The sequence below is a fragment of the Vigna umbellata genome, chromosome 9, assembly GCF_029865625.1.
Source record: "Vigna umbellata cultivar VRB3 chromosome 9, Vumbellata_1.0, whole genome shotgun sequence".
In the NCBI taxonomy this organism is placed as follows: Eukaryota; Viridiplantae; Streptophyta; class Magnoliopsida; order Fabales; family Fabaceae; genus Vigna; species Vigna umbellata.
The window spans coordinates 39,775,061-39,793,235 of record NC_142173.1 but is presented as its reverse complement, the minus strand read 5'-3'; the positions used below and the strand labels follow the sequence as shown (position 1 = coordinate 39,793,235).

At 41.1% G+C, this 18,175-nt stretch overlaps 2 protein-coding genes across 2 annotated transcripts; one reads left to right on the top strand and one right to left on the bottom strand.

Annotated features, from left to right (window-relative positions):
* The first annotated feature begins 4,268 nt into the window (after nt 1–4,268).
* Nucleotides 4,269–4,782, top strand: LOC148193500 (uncharacterized). The gene is made up of 2 exons (XM_088099437.1): nt 4,269–4,434; nt 4,520–4,782. The coding sequence occupies exons 1-2, from the start codon at nt 4,269–4,271 to the stop codon at nt 4,780–4,782; spliced, it is 429 nt and encodes a 142-aa protein (XP_087955563.1).
* Nucleotides 4,783–14,599: 9,817 nt separating this feature from the next.
* LOC124822585 (putative pentatricopeptide repeat-containing protein At5g37570) lies at nt 14,600–17,795 on the bottom strand. The gene is made up of 2 exons (XM_047294637.2): nt 16,526–17,795; nt 14,600–16,415 (listed from the first exon to the last, which is right to left on the bottom strand). Exons 1-2 carry the CDS (start codon nt 17,577–17,579, stop codon nt 15,775–15,777), a joined length of 1,695 nt encoding a protein of 564 aa, XP_047150593.1. The 5' UTR covers nt 17,580–17,795; the 3' UTR covers nt 14,600–15,774.
* Nucleotides 17,796–18,175: the final 380 nt, after the last annotated feature.

The window sequence follows — 18,175 nt, the reverse complement described above, 5'->3', positions numbered from 1 at the left end:
AGAATCTTGTCACTTTCAGTGATAATGACTTGCCCTTCCTCCTTAAGGTTAACACCAGTATTAACATCATCATTTAATATCTGACTGATGTGACGAAGTTGCATCTCCATTCTTTTACATGATTCTTCAATGCTTTTCTGAGTAGAGTCGGAATTTTTCAAAAATCGTTGAAGGGTGTCCTCCAACCTATCCAAACTTCCTGATAGAAAGGGTTGTTGCTGCCATTGTTGTTGTGGTTGGTTCTCAAATTGTCCAGCAGCTTGCCAAAATTGGCTTTGATCCATGCTTGAGTGAGGTTCCCACCATTGGTTGAGATTACTTTGGTAGAATTGAGTGCCCCTATAGTTAAACTCTTGACCAAATTGCATTCTGCAGACATTAGGCACAAAACCCTAAAAACAATTGTTAGCACAAAAAGATAGAGAAAAAACTAAAGATTTAAAAGATATAAGAAGATAAAAGATTTAGAAGATAGAATCAAATAAAATAAAACCTAATCTAAAAAATAAAATCTAATCTAAAAGATAAAATAAAATAAAATCTAACCTAACCTAAAAGATAGAATAAGAATAAAATAAAATCTAACCTAAAAAGATAAAAAAAATAAAATCTAATAAAATAAAATAAAATCTAATCTAAAAAGATAAAATAAAATCAAATAAAAACCGAAAAATAAAAAAAACAGAAAACAGAAAAACAGAAAACAGAAAAATAAAATAAAAATTCAAAATTAAAATAAAATCTAATCTAAAAAGATAAAAATAAAATCTAACCTAAAAGATAAAAATCAAATCTAAAAAGATAAAAAAAAAAAAAATAAATAAAAACAGAAAAAATAAAAACAGAAATTCAAAATTAAAGTCAAAGGTAATCAATAATCACACAAATTAACCAGTTAAACCATGAATCCCCGGCAACGGCGCCAAAAACTTGATGGACAAATTTGTAAGCACCAAAATATGATGTCACAAACTTGTTTCACAATCGGCAAGTATGACCGAATCGTTCAAGTAATAAAACTTGGTAAGACCAAGTATCGTTCTTCCCAAAGGACTCACGGCCTAGTTTAGTTATGTGGTTTCTTGATTAACTAAGACTTACAAACGAAATATTTGGGTTTAAAATGCAAGACAGAAAATAAACATGTATGCATGAATTTTGATCAATGGCAAAGACAAAAGATAAACACTTTCAATGGAATATATGAATGAATATGTTGTTGGGGGTCAATTTCATCTCATCCACTCTCATATATTTTAGGAATTCATCATTCAAATCATCATTGTTAATGCCACTCACTAATGTACCATTCTAGATGGCTTCTCCCTAATCAAATAGTTCATACAATTCCTAGCATTCCTAATGATTAGTTCATTACCGCAGGAGCTTAAGGCAACCAATATAATATTGTCAGTAAAATATTGGGAGAAATTCCCCGGATCTAGATTTCCCCGTACGTGTCCGTATCAACAAAACCAATAATCATGCATTAGAATGAGTTAAACAATGCAAGCATTGAGCAAAGAGGAAAAACCCTAACTAATGATGAAAAGAAAGCATATGTCTTAATTCAAAGATGTATTCAACAAATCCATATATGAGAGCTTCAAGAGATTACATTGATTCCCCAACAAACATACAAGGTTTAGTTCACCATATTCATGGTGAACCTAGATGAATAACAATGAAAGTATGAAAGAATAAACCCAATAAAGGTGAAGAGGTAGCCTGAGCATCCAAGATCCTCCTTCAAAGGGGTGGAAGAGAGAGTGTTTTCCTCGTTTCTGCCAAAGATGTCTAACTAAAGGACGTGCAAGCCCTTATATACTAATCTAGAGTTACAAAAGATTACAAAAGCCCAAGCCCAAAAAGTGCCGCTCAGCGCCATTTACCGCTCAGCGGTGGTTACGCGTCTTCTTTCTTCCCCTCAGCGGCCATTTGCCCCTCAGCGGTTCCAACGCCACCTCTTGAGTGCCGCTCAGCGGTAGTTTGCCGCTGAGCGGTGCCTTCGACTTCTCCTTTTTGCACTCTTTCTTGTCTTTTCTAATGTCCTCTCTCTTATTCTTCACTTCTTTCACCAAATTCACCTCAAAACCTGCACAAAAACACTCAAATCAAGCATAAACCTGTCCAGCTCTCTTATTTCTGAAAATATAAACAAAATGCATGATTTCAAGCTAGTTTCTAAGTCTAAAGGTTGCTTTTAGTATCACTTTTAAGCATGAAAATAACAGTTTTTCAACTGTTATCAGGTTTCGTCAGGGAGGTCACCTACATCACTTGGCTGACCAACGTGGTGATGGTGAAAAAAACCAGCGGGAAGTGGCGCATGTGCACCGACTACACCGACTTGAACAAGACCTGCCCAAAAGACTCTCACCCCCTGCCGAGCATAGATGCATTGGTGGACGGCGCCTTCGGGCATCGGATGTTGAGCTTCCTAGACGCTTATTCTGGGTATAACCAGATACCGATGTACGAACCTGACCGGGAGAAAACGGCCTTCATCACTGAGAGGGCAAACTTTTGTTACGAGGTGATGCCCTTCGGTTTGAAGAACGCCGGGGCCACCTATCAACGACTGATGGACCGGATCTTCAGGGAGCAAATCGGCAGATGCATAGACGTTTACGTGGACAACATGGTCGTCCGTTGGCGGACGGTGTTGGCCACGTGAGGGACTTGGAGGAAGTTTTTCACCAGGTTAGGAAGTTCGGGATGCGACTGAACCCAGCCAAGTGCACATTCGGGGTAGCAGCCGTAAAATTCCTGGGCTTCATGCTTACGTCCAGAGGATCAAGGCCAATCCCGACAAGTGTGAGGCAGTGCTGCAGATGCAAAGCTTGGCCACCCTTAAAGAAGTCCAAAGGTTGTCGGTCGACTTACAGCGTTGTCGCGATTTATCCCAAAGCTGGCCGAAAGAGTCAAACCCGTCCTACGGAAGATGAAGAAGGGAGCCGGCTCCGTATGGGACGCTGAGTGCGAACAAGCCTTTCAGGATGTCAAGACCATCCTGTTTAACCCGCCCGTAATGAACCGCCCTGTACCGGGAGAAGATCTACATATCTTCCTGGGGTTATCGGAGTCGGCCATCAGCGCCGTGTTAACATAGGAACGGCCCCAACCAAGGCTGGTGTACTTTGTCAGTCGCACCCTCTGGATGCAGAAACTCGCTATCAGCAAGTGGAGAAGGTAGCGCTTGCTTTGCTAAATGCGTCAAGGCGGCTCCGGCCATATTTCCAAAGCCACTAGGTGATCGTAAGAACTGATTTCCCCATCTCCAAAATCCTTAGGAACCCAGACCTGGCGGGGTGCATGGCGGCATGGGCAGTAGAACTGTCAGAGTTCGGCCAACGATACGAACCGAGAGGGTCGGTCAAGGGTCAGCACCTAGCTGACTTCGCAGCCGAGTTACCCCCACTAACCAAGACCAATGGAGTTTGTACGTGGACGGGGCGTCCGGTAGATCGATCAGCGGGGCCGGCATAGTGTTGGAGGGTGCCAACAGATTCTTGTTGGAGCATTCCTTGATATTTAAGTTCAAGGTCTCTAACAATCAAGTTGAATACGAAGCCCTAGTCGCCGGTCTGGAGTTAGCAAGAGACATGGGGGCAAGGAAGATCACCTGCCGGACGGATTCCCAGCTGGTCGTCGGCCAGATGAACGGTGACTTCCAGGTGAAAGAAGAACAGTTGCTGCGATACTTCCATTGCGCAACGGAATTGGCGAGATCGTTCGACAAGGTCGACATTCAGCACATCCCGAGGGAAGAGAACACCCGGGCGGATATGTTATCCAAGCTCAGCTCGGGAAAAGAAAAGGGGCAGTTAACGACCATCGTGCGTCAAGTACTGCTTCAGCCCTCAATCGAGTGCCTAGCGGTATCAAAGGAGGAGAAGGATTGGCGATCTGAGATCAGAGAAATAATGTCTCGGCAGGATGATGGACGGCTCGTCAAACCGAGCGAAGCAAAGAGGATCGCCCGCTACCTATTGGTGGGGGACAACTTGTACAGGAAAGGGTTCTCCACCCTTTCTTAAGTGCTCAGGGAAGGAAGAAGCACGCTATGTGATGGACGAACTCCAGAACAGCATCTGCGATTTTCACACCGGATGGCGGACTCTAAAGGCCCAGGTAACGAGAGCAGGGTATTATTGGCCGACCATAGAACCAGACACGAAGACGTTCGTCCAAAGATGCCTCGGCTGCCAAGCACACGCCAATAACACTCACCTGCCCCCTCATACCTTGCATACGATCGTGTCGCCATGGCCGTTCGCCCAATGGGGCATGGACATTGTGGGACCATTCCCCATAGGCTGGGCCTAGAAGAAGTTCCTCCTGTTAGTCGTGGACTACTTCACCAAGTGGGTGGAGGTCAAACCCTTAGCGACCATAACGGCCGCCCAGGTCTAGAAATTCTATTGGAGGTTGGTATGTCACTTCGGCCTCCCTCAAACAATCATCACGGATAACGGCCGCCAGTTCATCGATAAGAAACTGGCCGGATTCTTTAAAGGTTTGGAGATTAAGCACGTCACCAGCTCTGTAGAACATCCCCAGACTAACGGTCAGGTGGAAGCGATGAACAAAACTGTGGTCACCGAATTGAAGCGGCGATTAGGGGAAAGAAAGGGAGCGTGGGTGGACGAGCTACCTGAAGTACTTTGGGCTTACCGATGCACGCCTCATGGGACGACTGGTGAGACTCCCTTTAACCTGACATACGGCACTGACGCCATGTTACCAGTCAAGCTGGGGGAGCCCTCGTCGCGTCGATAGGTCGAAGACTTACAGATGAACGACCAAGGGCTAAGAATCGAGCTAGATTCTCTAGACGAGCGTCGAGACCGGGCGGCCTTAAGATCCGAAGCATGCAAGCGCATGGTGGAGAGGAAGTACAATTCCAATGTGCGACCAAGGAGCTTTTAGGAGGGAGATCTAGTATGAAGGAAGGTTGGGGAGGCTCGCCGACTTACTACACACGGCAAACTGGCAGCAAAATGGGAAGGATCGTTCCCGGTTGTCGAAGCACTGGGAAATGGGACGTACATGCTACAACACTCGAACGGACAGCCAATTCCAAACACTTGGAACGCAACGCATTTAAAGTTTTATTTCAGTTGAATCGTTCTTAAAAAGTTGTATTTTCATTTCCAACAATTAATTCAATGATAGGACGTCCGCCTTCTCTCACTACTAAACTCATTAAGCGCGACGAAAGCACAAGTTGATGAACGGAGAGTTCCCCCGGGAACCACTGTCAACTTGGCCGGACGGTGAACGGAGAGTTCTTTCCGAAGAACCACTACCGTTTGGGCCCTAAAAAGTCTAAGATTGATAAAAGAAAGGGGAGTTCTTTCCGAAGAACCCCGGGCACCCAATACATGGAGCAAGAAGCGAAAATAAATACATTGCGGAAATTAAAAGAAGCTGAACAAATGAAGTTATGTATTCATTAGCAAAGGCACCAAAACATGCCAGCATTCACAAAAGGACGACCCGGCCAACATCTTGACAACCCAAGATGTTGGACGGGCGGCCATAAGAATACATGTAGAAAAAAATCTAAGTATAAAAAACAAAAATCCTAATTGTCATCGCCATCCTCGTCCTCATCTTCCACCACCACCGCCTCGCCTGCTTCTGCGGCGCCAGAGGGCCCTTCAATCCCCAGCTCCTCGTCGTCAACCATGGAGTTGAGGTCAATCAGGACGCCATCGAAAACATCCTTCTCGATGTCGAAACCCAAGGCAAACGGCTCCTGTATGCCGGCCAAGACGGACGCCTGACGGAGGGCTTTGTTGAAACCCTCCTCATGCTCAGAGACGATGCCCGCCTCTACCTCGGCTATCCTCTCCCTCGCCTTGGTAAGATCGTTGGTCAGAGCCTAGTTTGTCTTGAGGAGCCCGACCTCAAAGCTTCTTTGCCGAGAAACCTTGGTCTTCAGTTGGCTACACTCCTCCAGCAACCGTTCGTGATCCCCCCAGGCGACGGTCAGGCGGTCGTTGGCGTCAGCAGCTTCCCTCTTGGACTTCTCGAGATCGACCTCCAGCTGCTCGATCCTCTTATCATATTCATCCTAGTTCAGGATCAACTGCTCCATTGCCGATTGAAGGGCGGCCGAGTTTTATTCTCGGCCAAGAGTTCAGCGTGAACGTCCTCCATTCCCGGGCGGTCAGTGAACTCTTTCAAATACCACGCAAGAGAGGCCGCCCGAGTCGACATCTCCAGCATGTCATTGGTTAACTCCACCTCAGAAAGCGGCTCGATAAGGGCCCGCTGGGAGGAGCTCGTGTGGAATTTCGTCCGGTCACTCATGCTGAATACCGAACTAAAAATCCCGCCCGGTAATGGAGCCCACGAGACCTTTTCCTTACCCTTGTGGGCTTTCTTCGACGTCGACCGAGACGACGAAGCTTCTTTGTCCTTACGACCCTCACCTAAAGGGTCCTTCCTCTTCCGCACTAAAGGAGCGACAAAGGCGGTGGTCGCCTCAGAGGACGGATCCACAAGAACGGCCGCAAGACCCGAGAGGGGATCCGGACTAGGCTCCCGATTTGCGGGAACAGAACCCCCGACCACTTCGACTTGGTGGATTTGTTGTTGCTGCACCAAGAGTTCCGGGGGCAGACGACCGAACGAGGAGGATCACCTCATGGGAGGAGGACGAGGAGCGTTCGGCGCAACCCTTGTCCGGGCCGATGATGAATTAGCCCAACCTCGCTTCCTAGAGGCCATATAGTTGGATTGGCAGGGTGCAGAAGTCGTCATGAGATCTGAAAGAAACAAATCAACTCAGAAACGTTAAGATCAGCATACTAAATACAAATAAATCCAACATAATAATACCATATCGAACACCTTTTGTTCACAATTCTCAAGACAAAGGCATTCGACCAAATGACGGGCGGATATCCGACGGGGGAGGGCATTAATGGTACGCACGACCTCTAAATAGGCCGGACCCAACACTCCCACAGGGAATGCTCTTATTTTCCGGGACTCCCTCGTCCAGTAAAAAGGGAACAACGGGTTCCCCTCGGCATCGTGGAACTCGCGGCGGCTGGCAGCATCGATGATGACTTTGAAATAATGGTGCTTGAAATTTTTGAATGAGTCTGAGAAGGGACGGAAGAGTTTCCTATCCCGAACAGAGGTCAAGGACACCCAACTGTCGTTGGGAGGCAAACGGACTTCGAAGTAGTGAAAGAAGACCGGGATCGTCGGAGTAACGCCCACGGCCAAGCACATAGCTAGGAACGCTTGCACGGCCGCCCAAGAATTAGGATGCAACTGTGTCGGGGCCACGTTAGCCTCCCGAAGGACGGCCATTTGAAACCTTGTAAAAGGCACCTGGACAAAAAGCTGAAGAAGTTGACGTACATATGGAAGAAGTGGTCCGGGCTCAACCTCTTCCCGTAATAGACCCTTTCATTTCTCAGACTAACTCCTGCCCGGACCAGTCTTGAGTCCTCCACATCCCGGACGATATGAGTGTGGTTGACCCTCTACTCTAGGAGGTCGCGGGTACCATACGCTGAAGCGTACAAGCTAGCGACGTAAGGAGCCCAGTCGGACACCACGGTTCCTTCACCGTCTGGCTCGAATGGGGAACCATCTACGCGAACGCCACCCCTAAGCAAGAAGATGGGGATACCATGGATTATCCGGTCGACCGTCGCATCCGGCGCTGCCGGATCCGGCCCCGAAGACCCGACGACCTCATCCAGAAATCGGGAGGAGACTGAACTTGGAGAATCGCTATGCTCGCCATCACCCCTAGCCGAACCGCCCCGGATTCCGCCTGACAACTCAGAAGAAGATTCAATATGGACTATAGCCATTTATTACCTGAGGGAAAAATAATATGAAGCTTGAATGAAGCGAAGAAAGTGAAAATGACAGCACCCACATCCCCTATTTATAGAAAAATTTTGGTAACCGTCGAGCGCATCCGCACCGTCAAAAGCCAGCACGATCAACGCTCCAGATTCGAAGTCGTTTCAACTTCCGCCACTACAGATGCGACATGTGTTTCCCGCCAAAAATCCAAATCCAAATCCAAAAGCCCATGAAATCCGGCCCAATACTAGTCCGTCATTCCTCCCCGTGCCACGCTCAAAGTCCTACGTACACTGCGTGTACTAGGGCTTGGGGGGCTTGTGTACCAGTAGGGACCGGACGTCCACAATAAACCAAACACGCTACTCCTCGGTTCATCATTGATGGTTCGGCGCGCCAAGCCGGACGCCCGTACGTCCGCAATCACGCAACCTTGCCCTCGTCATCCGGATAAACAGTGATGAGGCCGGCTGGTCATACCGCCTGCTAACCATGCCGCCTATAGGGATTGGCTGGCTGAAAAGTCAAACTTTGAGAGACCGGCCGGCCATGTTGCTAATTAACTAGGTTTAAGGTAAGTTGAGGTTAAAAGCTATTGGGCTGAATTTGGGCCGTGATTAACTTTTCACTAATCTCAAGCCCATAGCGAAAAATATAAATACAGATCCAGGGTGAGTGGTAGATAGGTTGCATTTACTGCACATTTATTATTGTTCGATAGAAAAACACCATTGCTCTCAACTGCCTTTGGCATCGGAGAATCATTCGCAAGTCTCTCACCCGCGAGCTGAGGAGGAAATTGAGGAGCGAGGACGGAGAGCCGGACATACGGAGTACGAGCAGAGAGGGACGTAGAGACATTGGACGACACAACCCTTCACATCTGAAACATACATTATTTGGGGTTTTAGTTTAGGGATGAGATACTTCCCCCCATGAATCTAGTTATACTCTAAAATAGGAACCAATATGAAAGAGATGTACACTCAAACTTGTTCTTACCTTGGATTATAGCTTAGTTTCTATGAAAATATTATAACCGATAAATAATAGGTTTAAACCCTTTAGTTGTCCTTATTTACGTGGAATTTTCCCATTTTGATTCCCTTCTTATGAGAATCCTCAATTGAGTCTTTATAAGTGCTAATTTGAATCAATTGAGTCCCTGCCGTTAAATTTAGTTCACAGAGTTAAGTTTTTACACAAGTGGGAGGATGACATATTAATTTCTTTAAACGTGGCATGTTTAGAGTTGAAACGTGACATTTTGCCATCTTCTTCTCCTTTTTACATCTTCTCGTCATTCCCAATCCCAATCTTCTTCTCCATTCTCAACACTATTTGTAAATAGGTACGCTCCCCTTCTAAAGCTACCAATCCAATAATCCTCCTTTCTTTAACTTTAGTTACGCTCTTTATTTTTCGCGCAAGCGTTAGGTTTTCATTTCCTCTTTTCATTTTTCTTCTTGGTCATTGTCGAGGACAACAATAATGGGAGCGGTTTGTTCGGCTGGCATGGTGGAGAGAAATGCTGAACTTTGAGGGAAGAGTTTTCGGCTTTTCTGGGATGTTTGGTTGTTACGAGCATATATTCTCTTTCTCATACTGGTTGATGGAGTTGTACTTGGTACTAAAATTTCATAGAATAGTTTTCATACTGATATCTATCTGAAGATTGTATTTAATCCTTTTGGAACTCCTAAATCCCATTATTTTAATGTCTTTTAATTCTGTAATACTCATTTATCTAGGTCTAACATAAATTGATATTTTTTGTGAGTAAATGTTTGCCCACATCTTAGAAGGTTTGGGATAGTCAGTGCTATGGGGAGTGGGATGAACGGAAAAGAGAGAGTAAAGAGATTGAATAGAATATGTGGAAGTAGGAGGGAAGTTGTAGTTTATGGAGCAAGCAGATGAAGGGTAATTTAGTCTAAGAGAATCTTTACCAAAACATCTTATCACCTTTATTATTGTTATATATTATAGATTAAGATTTTCGTTTCCTTGCTTATGAAAATTCATCGTTCAGGTCCGATTGACAAATGGTACATTAAGTAATGTGTTGTTACCAAGGATATCAGATGCTGATGTACAGACCTCTCGTCAGCGTATTTCTTCATTCCTATCTTCATGCACAGTATATGAATTACTTCCTGAGTCAGGCAAGGTTTGGAACTTTTACCATCAGCTCATTATTTTTGGTGAATTTCCATCTAGAATTACTTAATTTACTAATTTAGTGACATCTGGCCACAGGTTCGGCAATAAAGAGGAGTTGTTTCGTGATTTCACGATTTGGGCGAAATGAAAAGTTTCGTGATTTGCATCCATGTGATTGCGGTAATGAAAAAACCTTGGTGGCTATGTGTTCCTCTGGTAGTGTGAGAAGCTTGAGGTGGTTGATCGCGATTTACAGGTCAGCAAAGATGATGGCTCGCGATAAAGGAGGAGTTGCTCCGTCACGGTGGTTGGAAGATGAGCGAAGTTGCAATTTAAGGTTTCTGGTGCAAAGAGATTTGGGGTTTTCTGTCTTTCAGGTTTTGCAGGTTGCGAGGAAGTGTTTCGCGATAGGAAGCGAGGAGCTTCGTCTCGCGATGACTTCTTCTTGCAGTGAGGGTTTGCGTTGGTGGTGGAGGGGACAATGAACTCCAATGACTATATGAAAAATTGGAAAAAACAATCAGAGAGGTTCACAAGCACATTACTTTCACATCAACATGCCACGTTTCAAAAAATAGACACATCAACCTCCTACCTGTACAAAAACTTAACCCCGTTAACTAAATTTAACGGCAAGAGCTCAATTGATTCAAATTAGCACTTTTAAGAACTCAATTGGGAATTCGAATAAGAAGGGGATCAAAATGAAAAAATCTCACGTAAATAAGGACAATTAAAAGGTTTAAACCTAAATAATAATTTAAATGAAATGAACAAAATTATTTAGTTCTTTTAATTTATGTTAAATTAATTTTAAACATGAAAAATGTAACATCTTAAAATATAATATTTAACCATATAATAGTCATCACATATTTAATAAAATAGATTAGTCATAGACAAGAGTATAAAGTAAGATTTACAATCATCCAAAATAACCATAAATTTAAAACTTTATATACAATATAGTTTGTCAAAACTATATACTAGTAGCTAGTTTAATAAAAAAAGCTAACTAAACATCTGTAGCTCCTCCATCAAGAGCTTGCTCCACACTGATATCATCACCCTCTGTTCACATCCACCGAATGACCATAGTCACACCAGAATCAAGGAAACATAATAACAAGTACAAACAACACGGTAAGCTAGATTCAAAGACAAATCATATATGTCTATAAAACATCATACTTAAATCACATAGATCAATTAACTCAAACATCCTAAAACATGCCAAAACTTAGACTAAACTATCCAGATTTAGAATGATTACCGAGTTATGGCTGGTTGTGCACTTGTGGTGGCCTATACTGCTTTGTAAAGTCATTGCCAAATGAATTTCACCCTACCACACTCACAAGGTTAGTCTGTTCCACGCCTTACATCATACTAGAAGCACCCAAGACTAAGACCTTCTACTACTCTCACCACATGTGTCAATCTTCTCTACTTGAGAATGAAAGACCATTAAAGTGTCAGGATAACCCCCAAGACTGGGCTATTTGTATTTATTCTAACAATACTTGGAACTAAACACATGAATTCTACCTTGGAACTCATTTCACAACTTTGAAATCATTTGAAACCATATTCATATATTCCTTCACTTTGACATTGAATAACACCATTTAGAAACATTAATCATACTTTAAAATATCATAAACAACCAAACAAGTTAGTGAAAAATATCAAAAACATAAGTACATGAACCTACTAGGTGGTGCTCAAGCGCCCAGAATTGGCGCTCAGTGCCAACAAAGAGCTAGTGCCCAGGCATTAGGAGGCTGGAACTCAACGTCCTGGCTTTTGGAATGGGGCGCTTGGCACCCATTTTGGGTGCTCAGGCACTATTAGAAAATCTTAACCCTTTAAAACTTATTTTCCCCACTTACCCCACAACTTCTAACAACCCCTAGGATCGCCCAAATCCTGAGAAAACACTTTTGTAACTCAATTTGACATTTTAAAACCAAATTCACTCCTACAAGTTACCCAATTTCAACTCCTTATTAGTTTACAAACTACATTAAAAGTCTAAATACACTTGTTAGCACCCTCCAACACCTCAGTTTGAACCCAAACTTCCTACTTTAAATTTCCAACATCTAAAACCTCCAAATGGACTAGAAACCCAACTTATGAATCAATTATCACTTTCACGACATATTTTCTGATATGAACCTCTAGACAAGTCCTAATTGGTCTAATAACATACTCCAAACCCTCCAAAATATTTTACACCACTTACCCCAAAATCTCACTACTCAAAACCTCCTTTTTAGACTAAAAACACTACAAAACTACAACTATAAACTACCATTTCATTACATATTAGATTTCATCCTAATATACCTCTAATAAGTCTCAAATTATCCCATGACAACACCTAGACAGTAGATTCCTCATATAAGCCCCAAATTCTCAAACTCACACATGCAAACCCCATGTTAGGCCTAAAACTCAAGAATTTAACCATTTCTCATCATAACCACTTTGAACTCAGTTCAAATAACAACACAACTTCATCACACACATTCATAAATAAATAGAACAACAATTTCACATTAATACAATTACATACACATCATAATACCAACTATCATTATTTACACTTAGAAAATATTACGCTACTATCACAATTGCATCAAATTCATCATATTATTCTCATAGATACTATTTTAGTATGAAAAACATAATCTAAACCAGTTCTAGCTTTCCTTACCTCACAAGCAATTATAAAGTTCTACGAACATCTCCTCGATTGCTTAAAACACAAGGAAAGTCTAGAAACATCTACGAAACATCAAATTGACAAAAGAAAGAGTTCTTAGGACTTTGGATGGACCAAGAAGCTCAAAGAAAACCTCAGAATACATATGCAATGGAAACCTCCCTGCATTGACTTGATTAAAGAGTGAAAATCAAAAAGAAGTCAAAACTTACTTGCTCTATAACAGAAACCAATCGAATAGGATGGTAGACCTTGTCGCCGTGGTCGATTAGACACTTTCTAATTGTCAAAAAGATGACGAAGGAGCTAGAACTCTTAGAGAGATGTGAGAGGAAACAAAGAGAAAAAGTTTCAGAGAGATAGACAATGTTTTAAGTAATGAAACAAGTTTAAAAAATTCTATTTATATTAATCAATTATTTTAAAATAAAATAATTAGTCTCATTATTTTAAAACACCTATCAACTCTAATACTTTATTTTCTAAGTTCTTACAAAAAACAAACACATTTATAACATAAATTGACTCAAATAGAATTCCTTTCAATGATTATATTTAAACTTAATTGCTTTTTTGGTCCCCACATTCAAAGTTGTGTCTCGTTAGAACCCGTTTTTAAAAATGTCTCCAAGTCGTCCCAATGTGATGTAATTGTATCAATCAAGTCTCTTTGGTTAAATTGACAGAAACGGAGTTAACTTCGTGGTGACATGACAAATAAATATGCACTTTTTCTTCTATCTCCTCTGCTCTTTGCCATACGCCCATCTTTTTCTCTCTCTTCTCTATTCTTTTTACCGACAATAAATTTATTTAAAGATATTTTGATGGCTTTCATACAAAGAGTCATATCAAAAGTTTAAATTAAGTTTGTACAATATAGACAAACTATTATCGACTCATTAAATACAGCCTACCTATTTTGAATTTTATTCGGTTTAGAGTTATCATTATTAAACTTCTATTTAAAAATAATCCCATTTACTTTATAACTTATTATCCTATTTAGATATTTTAAAATTTTAACTTGAAATAAGTCAAAACTAGATTCTTTAAAAATCAAGGTCAAAACTTAAAAATTAACCTGTGCTTTGAAATTTTAAAAAGGCAATTTATGCTAAATATACTATTTAATGAATGTCAGGACTCATAACAGTGTGATTTAGCCTTGAAAAAAGAAATTAACGAATGACTTGACTATGGAGTAACTCAACAAAAGTGGCAACCACACCCCTTCCTTCTGAAGAAACGTCAAATTCAAGTTCTTCAATTTTTCTGTTCAGAAGCTTGTCAAAACTCCTTACGTAATTTTTTAGTTGAAGAGAAGCAGGAGATGAAGGAAAAGAAAGAGTGAGAAAATTGAAGAGAAGCAGAAGAAGAGAGAGAAAGAGATGGGTCTAAGTTGCACAGAGTAACACAAGAGAGAAAAAAATGACACTTTTTTTGTCACGTCACTACGAAGTTAAATCCTTTTCTGTCAACGGAAGGGACTTGATTGATACAATTATATCACGTTGGGACGCAATAGAGACATTTTTAAAAGCGAGTACTGACGATACACAAAACTCTAAATGTGGGGGGAAAAAACAATTAAGCCTTATATTTATATAACATATTTCACTTTTTTCAGATAACATATAATAATCTACTTACTCATTATACTAAAAAAATGATTAGGAAAAACTAAAGCAATAAATTACAGTTATAAAAATGACTAAACAAACAAACAACTTGAATTTTAAGTAATAAATGTTAAACATAAAACTGGACACTAAAGAAAGAGTAACAAATAAAAATTTAACTTGGAAAAAAATAAAAGAAACACAAACAACATAAGAAATTTAAATGTAATTCATAAAGTAGATGACAAGAAATATATATTTCCAAGAATAAAAAAAAGAGAGATTTTTTTGTCATTTCAAATTTAGTATATGGTAATTTTTATCAGACTTAACTAACTAAAAATAAGAAAACCTATGTACAAGGACTGCTTTCAAGCAGTTTGCCAATTACTTTATTAGTACGAAAACTTACACTGAGTATGGGTGAAGGTTCACTTGTCATCTTTTTTTTATTGACATGCCCAACATGAGATTCCACCTTCTATACTTTCTTCTATCAATAATAAACAAAGAATTTTGGCTTCTGAGGGATAACTCTTCTTTTACTAACCTCTCGAACCTTCTTCAATAGATATCTTCATTTCCTTGAAGTTATTTAACAACCTATATACCATAATATTAATAGACTACAACAATCACAGAGAGATATCCAAAATTATAGGCAGAAGAAAGATACTACACGAGGAAAAGAAGCTTCCTGAAGGTAAGAAACATATTTGCTGCTGCTTTATTGCCAACATTGAGTCAGATTGAGAAGAGTTGAGTACTCTAAGCCCTCTACCGTTCCTTGCATGCCCACATTGGGCGGTAATCCCTTTTTTTAAGGGAGAAGATCCTCCTGTTTTCTTTCCCTTATGAATCTTATTTGTCCTTATATCTGTCTGTTGATAATTACTACTCAAAGCATCCAAATAAAACTCCCACACAGAACCCTTATTTCCATCTCCCTCCAAAACAACACCAGCATTTCAAAGTAATGTGGATCCTGTCCCCACCATTGTCCCTGTGAAATCTTTAGTAAATGCCCTGTATAGAGACCCATTTTGTGACATATACTCTCCCATCCTCATCCTCATCCCCAGCATACAAATTCAGCAGCGTAGGGAACTAAATTTTTGCACCTTGAGGCCAATATAACTTCACAACAGCCACATGAAACTCGTTCCTATTCTAAGATGGATTAGCAGCTTCGCTTAATGGCTTCAGGACTAAATGGTCATACACCTACATGATGATATTGATATCTTACATGCATGTCTCAGAAAATAAAGCCGGGAATTCAAAGCTTATTCAGCAATTACTCCTTCAACAGTGTTGATCAATACAAAAGTGTTCACGACAACATCATTCTACTGATTGAGAGGATACACTGCTTAATCAAAGTGGTTCTTCTTTATAGTGTTCCTTGATTGCTCACTGAATGAAACTATACCCTGAAGGTTTTTTCATTCCCTTTTCACTAATCACGTTCTTAACCTCTTGTGCATGCTCCCATTTATCTTTTGATGCATAAGTGTTTGCTAGAAGCACATAATTTCCAGAATCGTCAGGGTCAATCTCAAAGAGATGTCTGGCTGTAATCTCACCCAAATCCACATTGCCATAAAGCCTGCAAGCCGCTAATAAAGAGCTCCAAGTTGTTGCATCAGCAGTGGTTGCATTCTCCTTTATTAGATCATACGCCCTTTCTAGTTGCCCAGCCCTCCCAAGGAGATCAACTATACAAGTATAGTGCTGAGGTAAGGGCTTAATACCAAATACCTCAGTCATAATCTGGAAAATCCTACAACCTTCTTCAACAAGACCAGAAAAGCTACAAGCATTGAGGACACCGATGAATGTGACTGGGTTTGGCTTTAATCCCTCCTTTTGCATTTTAAAGAAAAGGTTTATAGCATCTCGAGATTTTCCATGCTCAGCAAAGGCAGCAATCATTGTACTGTAGGCATACATATCCCTGTATCTCATTATACTGAATTCTTTCAGTGCTAAGTTTATGTTTCCACATTTTGAGTGCATATGGATCAATGCATTGGAAACAACATGTGTTCTATCTGAGATAAAATAACAACGGGTTCCAGGTCAGTACGTGAAACATTCTTTACCTAAATGGGTAGAATTGACAGAATAATAACAACAGACAACCAATAACAGAAGGACTTACCACAGCAACCCTCTTCAAGATGGTCTGTTAGAGTGTTTGACATTCTAATGTCCCTCAGTTGTGCACAAGCTGACATAGCCCCCACCATTGCTACCTCAGTGATTTTGATCCCTTCTTCTCTCATTTGCTCATACATGTAAATAGCTTCCTTTGCGTATCCATTCTGTGCATAACAAGCAAGCATCGATGCACAAGCAGATGCAGACTGCGGCGCAGGTATTCCATCAAATACTCTTCTTGCTTCCTCCACGTTACCTAACTTACCATAACCTGCTATCATTGAAAACCAAGTGATCTCATTCTTTTCACTCATTACATCATACAATTCCTTAGCAGCTTTCATGTCTTCACAATTTGTATATCCAACAACCATGGTAGTCCAAGTAAAACAATTGCGTTCTCCCATGTTATCAAAGAGCCACCGTGCATCAACCATCATTCCTACTTTGGCATACCCACAAATCATCGCCGTCCAAGCAACAACATCCCTGTCATCCATCCTATCAAACACGTTGCGTGCATCACTTATACAGCCAGATTTTCCATACATGTCCAGGAGTGCAGTTTGCACAACCTTGTTTCCAAGAAACCCCGACTGCACCACTCTGGCATGCACTTGTGTTCCTTCAAACAAAGCCGGGCCTCGCCCACACGCGCTAAGTACTGAAGAGAAGGTGAGCACGGAAGGCAAAATCGCATTTTGATGCATTCTAGCATAGGTAGAAATGCAATGGAGAAGATGGGCACGATGGGATACGAATGCACGAATGAGGGAGGTGCAAAGGAAGCCATTAGAACAGTTTGGCATTGTATCAAACAGTTGGTGGGCATAACAAAGATTGGCGTCTTCGCCATGGAACTGGAGAACTCGGTATAACAAACGACCCATGTAGTAATGATAATGATGGGGTGGGTGTCGATGGAGGAGTTTGAGAAAAAGAGTATGGGTTTGTTTTAGATGATCAATGGTTTTGGCAGAGTTGAGCCATTGCATTAACCAAAGCTTAAATTTTGTGGTTGGAATTTGGGATGATAGTGAAGTGAAAGTTCTCATTTTGAACTTCGGTTATATTACAAAGTGAGAAGAAAGCATAAGAGATAGAGCAGTGGTTGACGACATCTCCAGGTTTTTCTGGTGCAGTCCATTTCACGGTGGTTGATGTTGACGGTGAGTTTTTCGTAGGGTGGAGGAGTTGTCACAGGGGATTATTTTTAGATAAAGTGACATTTTCAACGGAACTTTGGTTATTGGTATTCAGAAAATAAAAATTGTTATTAAGGTTCGTTAGAGTGTTACAATTAATTTATTTGCTATCAGTTTTACCCTGATTCTTTCGGTTCGCAAAATTCATATTAAAATCAGATTCGAACCGAATATTCCCGACAGTTTTCCATGAGGTCTTCGATGAATAAGTTTCGTTACGTGAATAAAACTATGTTTATTTTTGTTCCTGGTTTATTACATAAACACTCTCATTTATTCCTTTATGTTTCTTTTTATTTTAAAAAGACTTAATAGCTTTTCTTTCTAATAACTTTTTAATATATAACGTAAAAGTTGCTAAAAAAACATTTTTTAAAAAAATATCTAACGTCATCTAAACGTCACAACCATACGTCATCCCTAGTTATTTACGGCAGTCAAGCATT

What these genes read in the sequence shown, in the direction of transcription:
- LOC124822585 (XM_047294637.2), bottom strand. Translation starts at nt 17,579, where the DNA reads ATGAGAACTTTCACTTCACTATCATCCCAAATTCCAACCACAAAATTT. An exon ending in TCTTGAAGAGGGTTGCTGTG is followed by an intron (nt 16,416 to 16,525) that starts GTAAGTCCTTCT and finishes ATTTTATCTCAG; the next exon opens with ATAGAACACATGTTGTTTCC.
- LOC148193500 (XM_088099437.1), top strand. Translation starts at nt 4,269, where the DNA reads ATGGCCGTTCGCCCAATGGGGCATGGACATTGTGGGACCATTCCCCAT. An exon ending in AGAAATTCTATTGGAGGTTG is followed by an intron (nt 4,435 to 4,519) that starts GTATGTCACTTC and finishes GATTCTTTAAAG; the next exon opens with GTTTGGAGATTAAGCACGTC.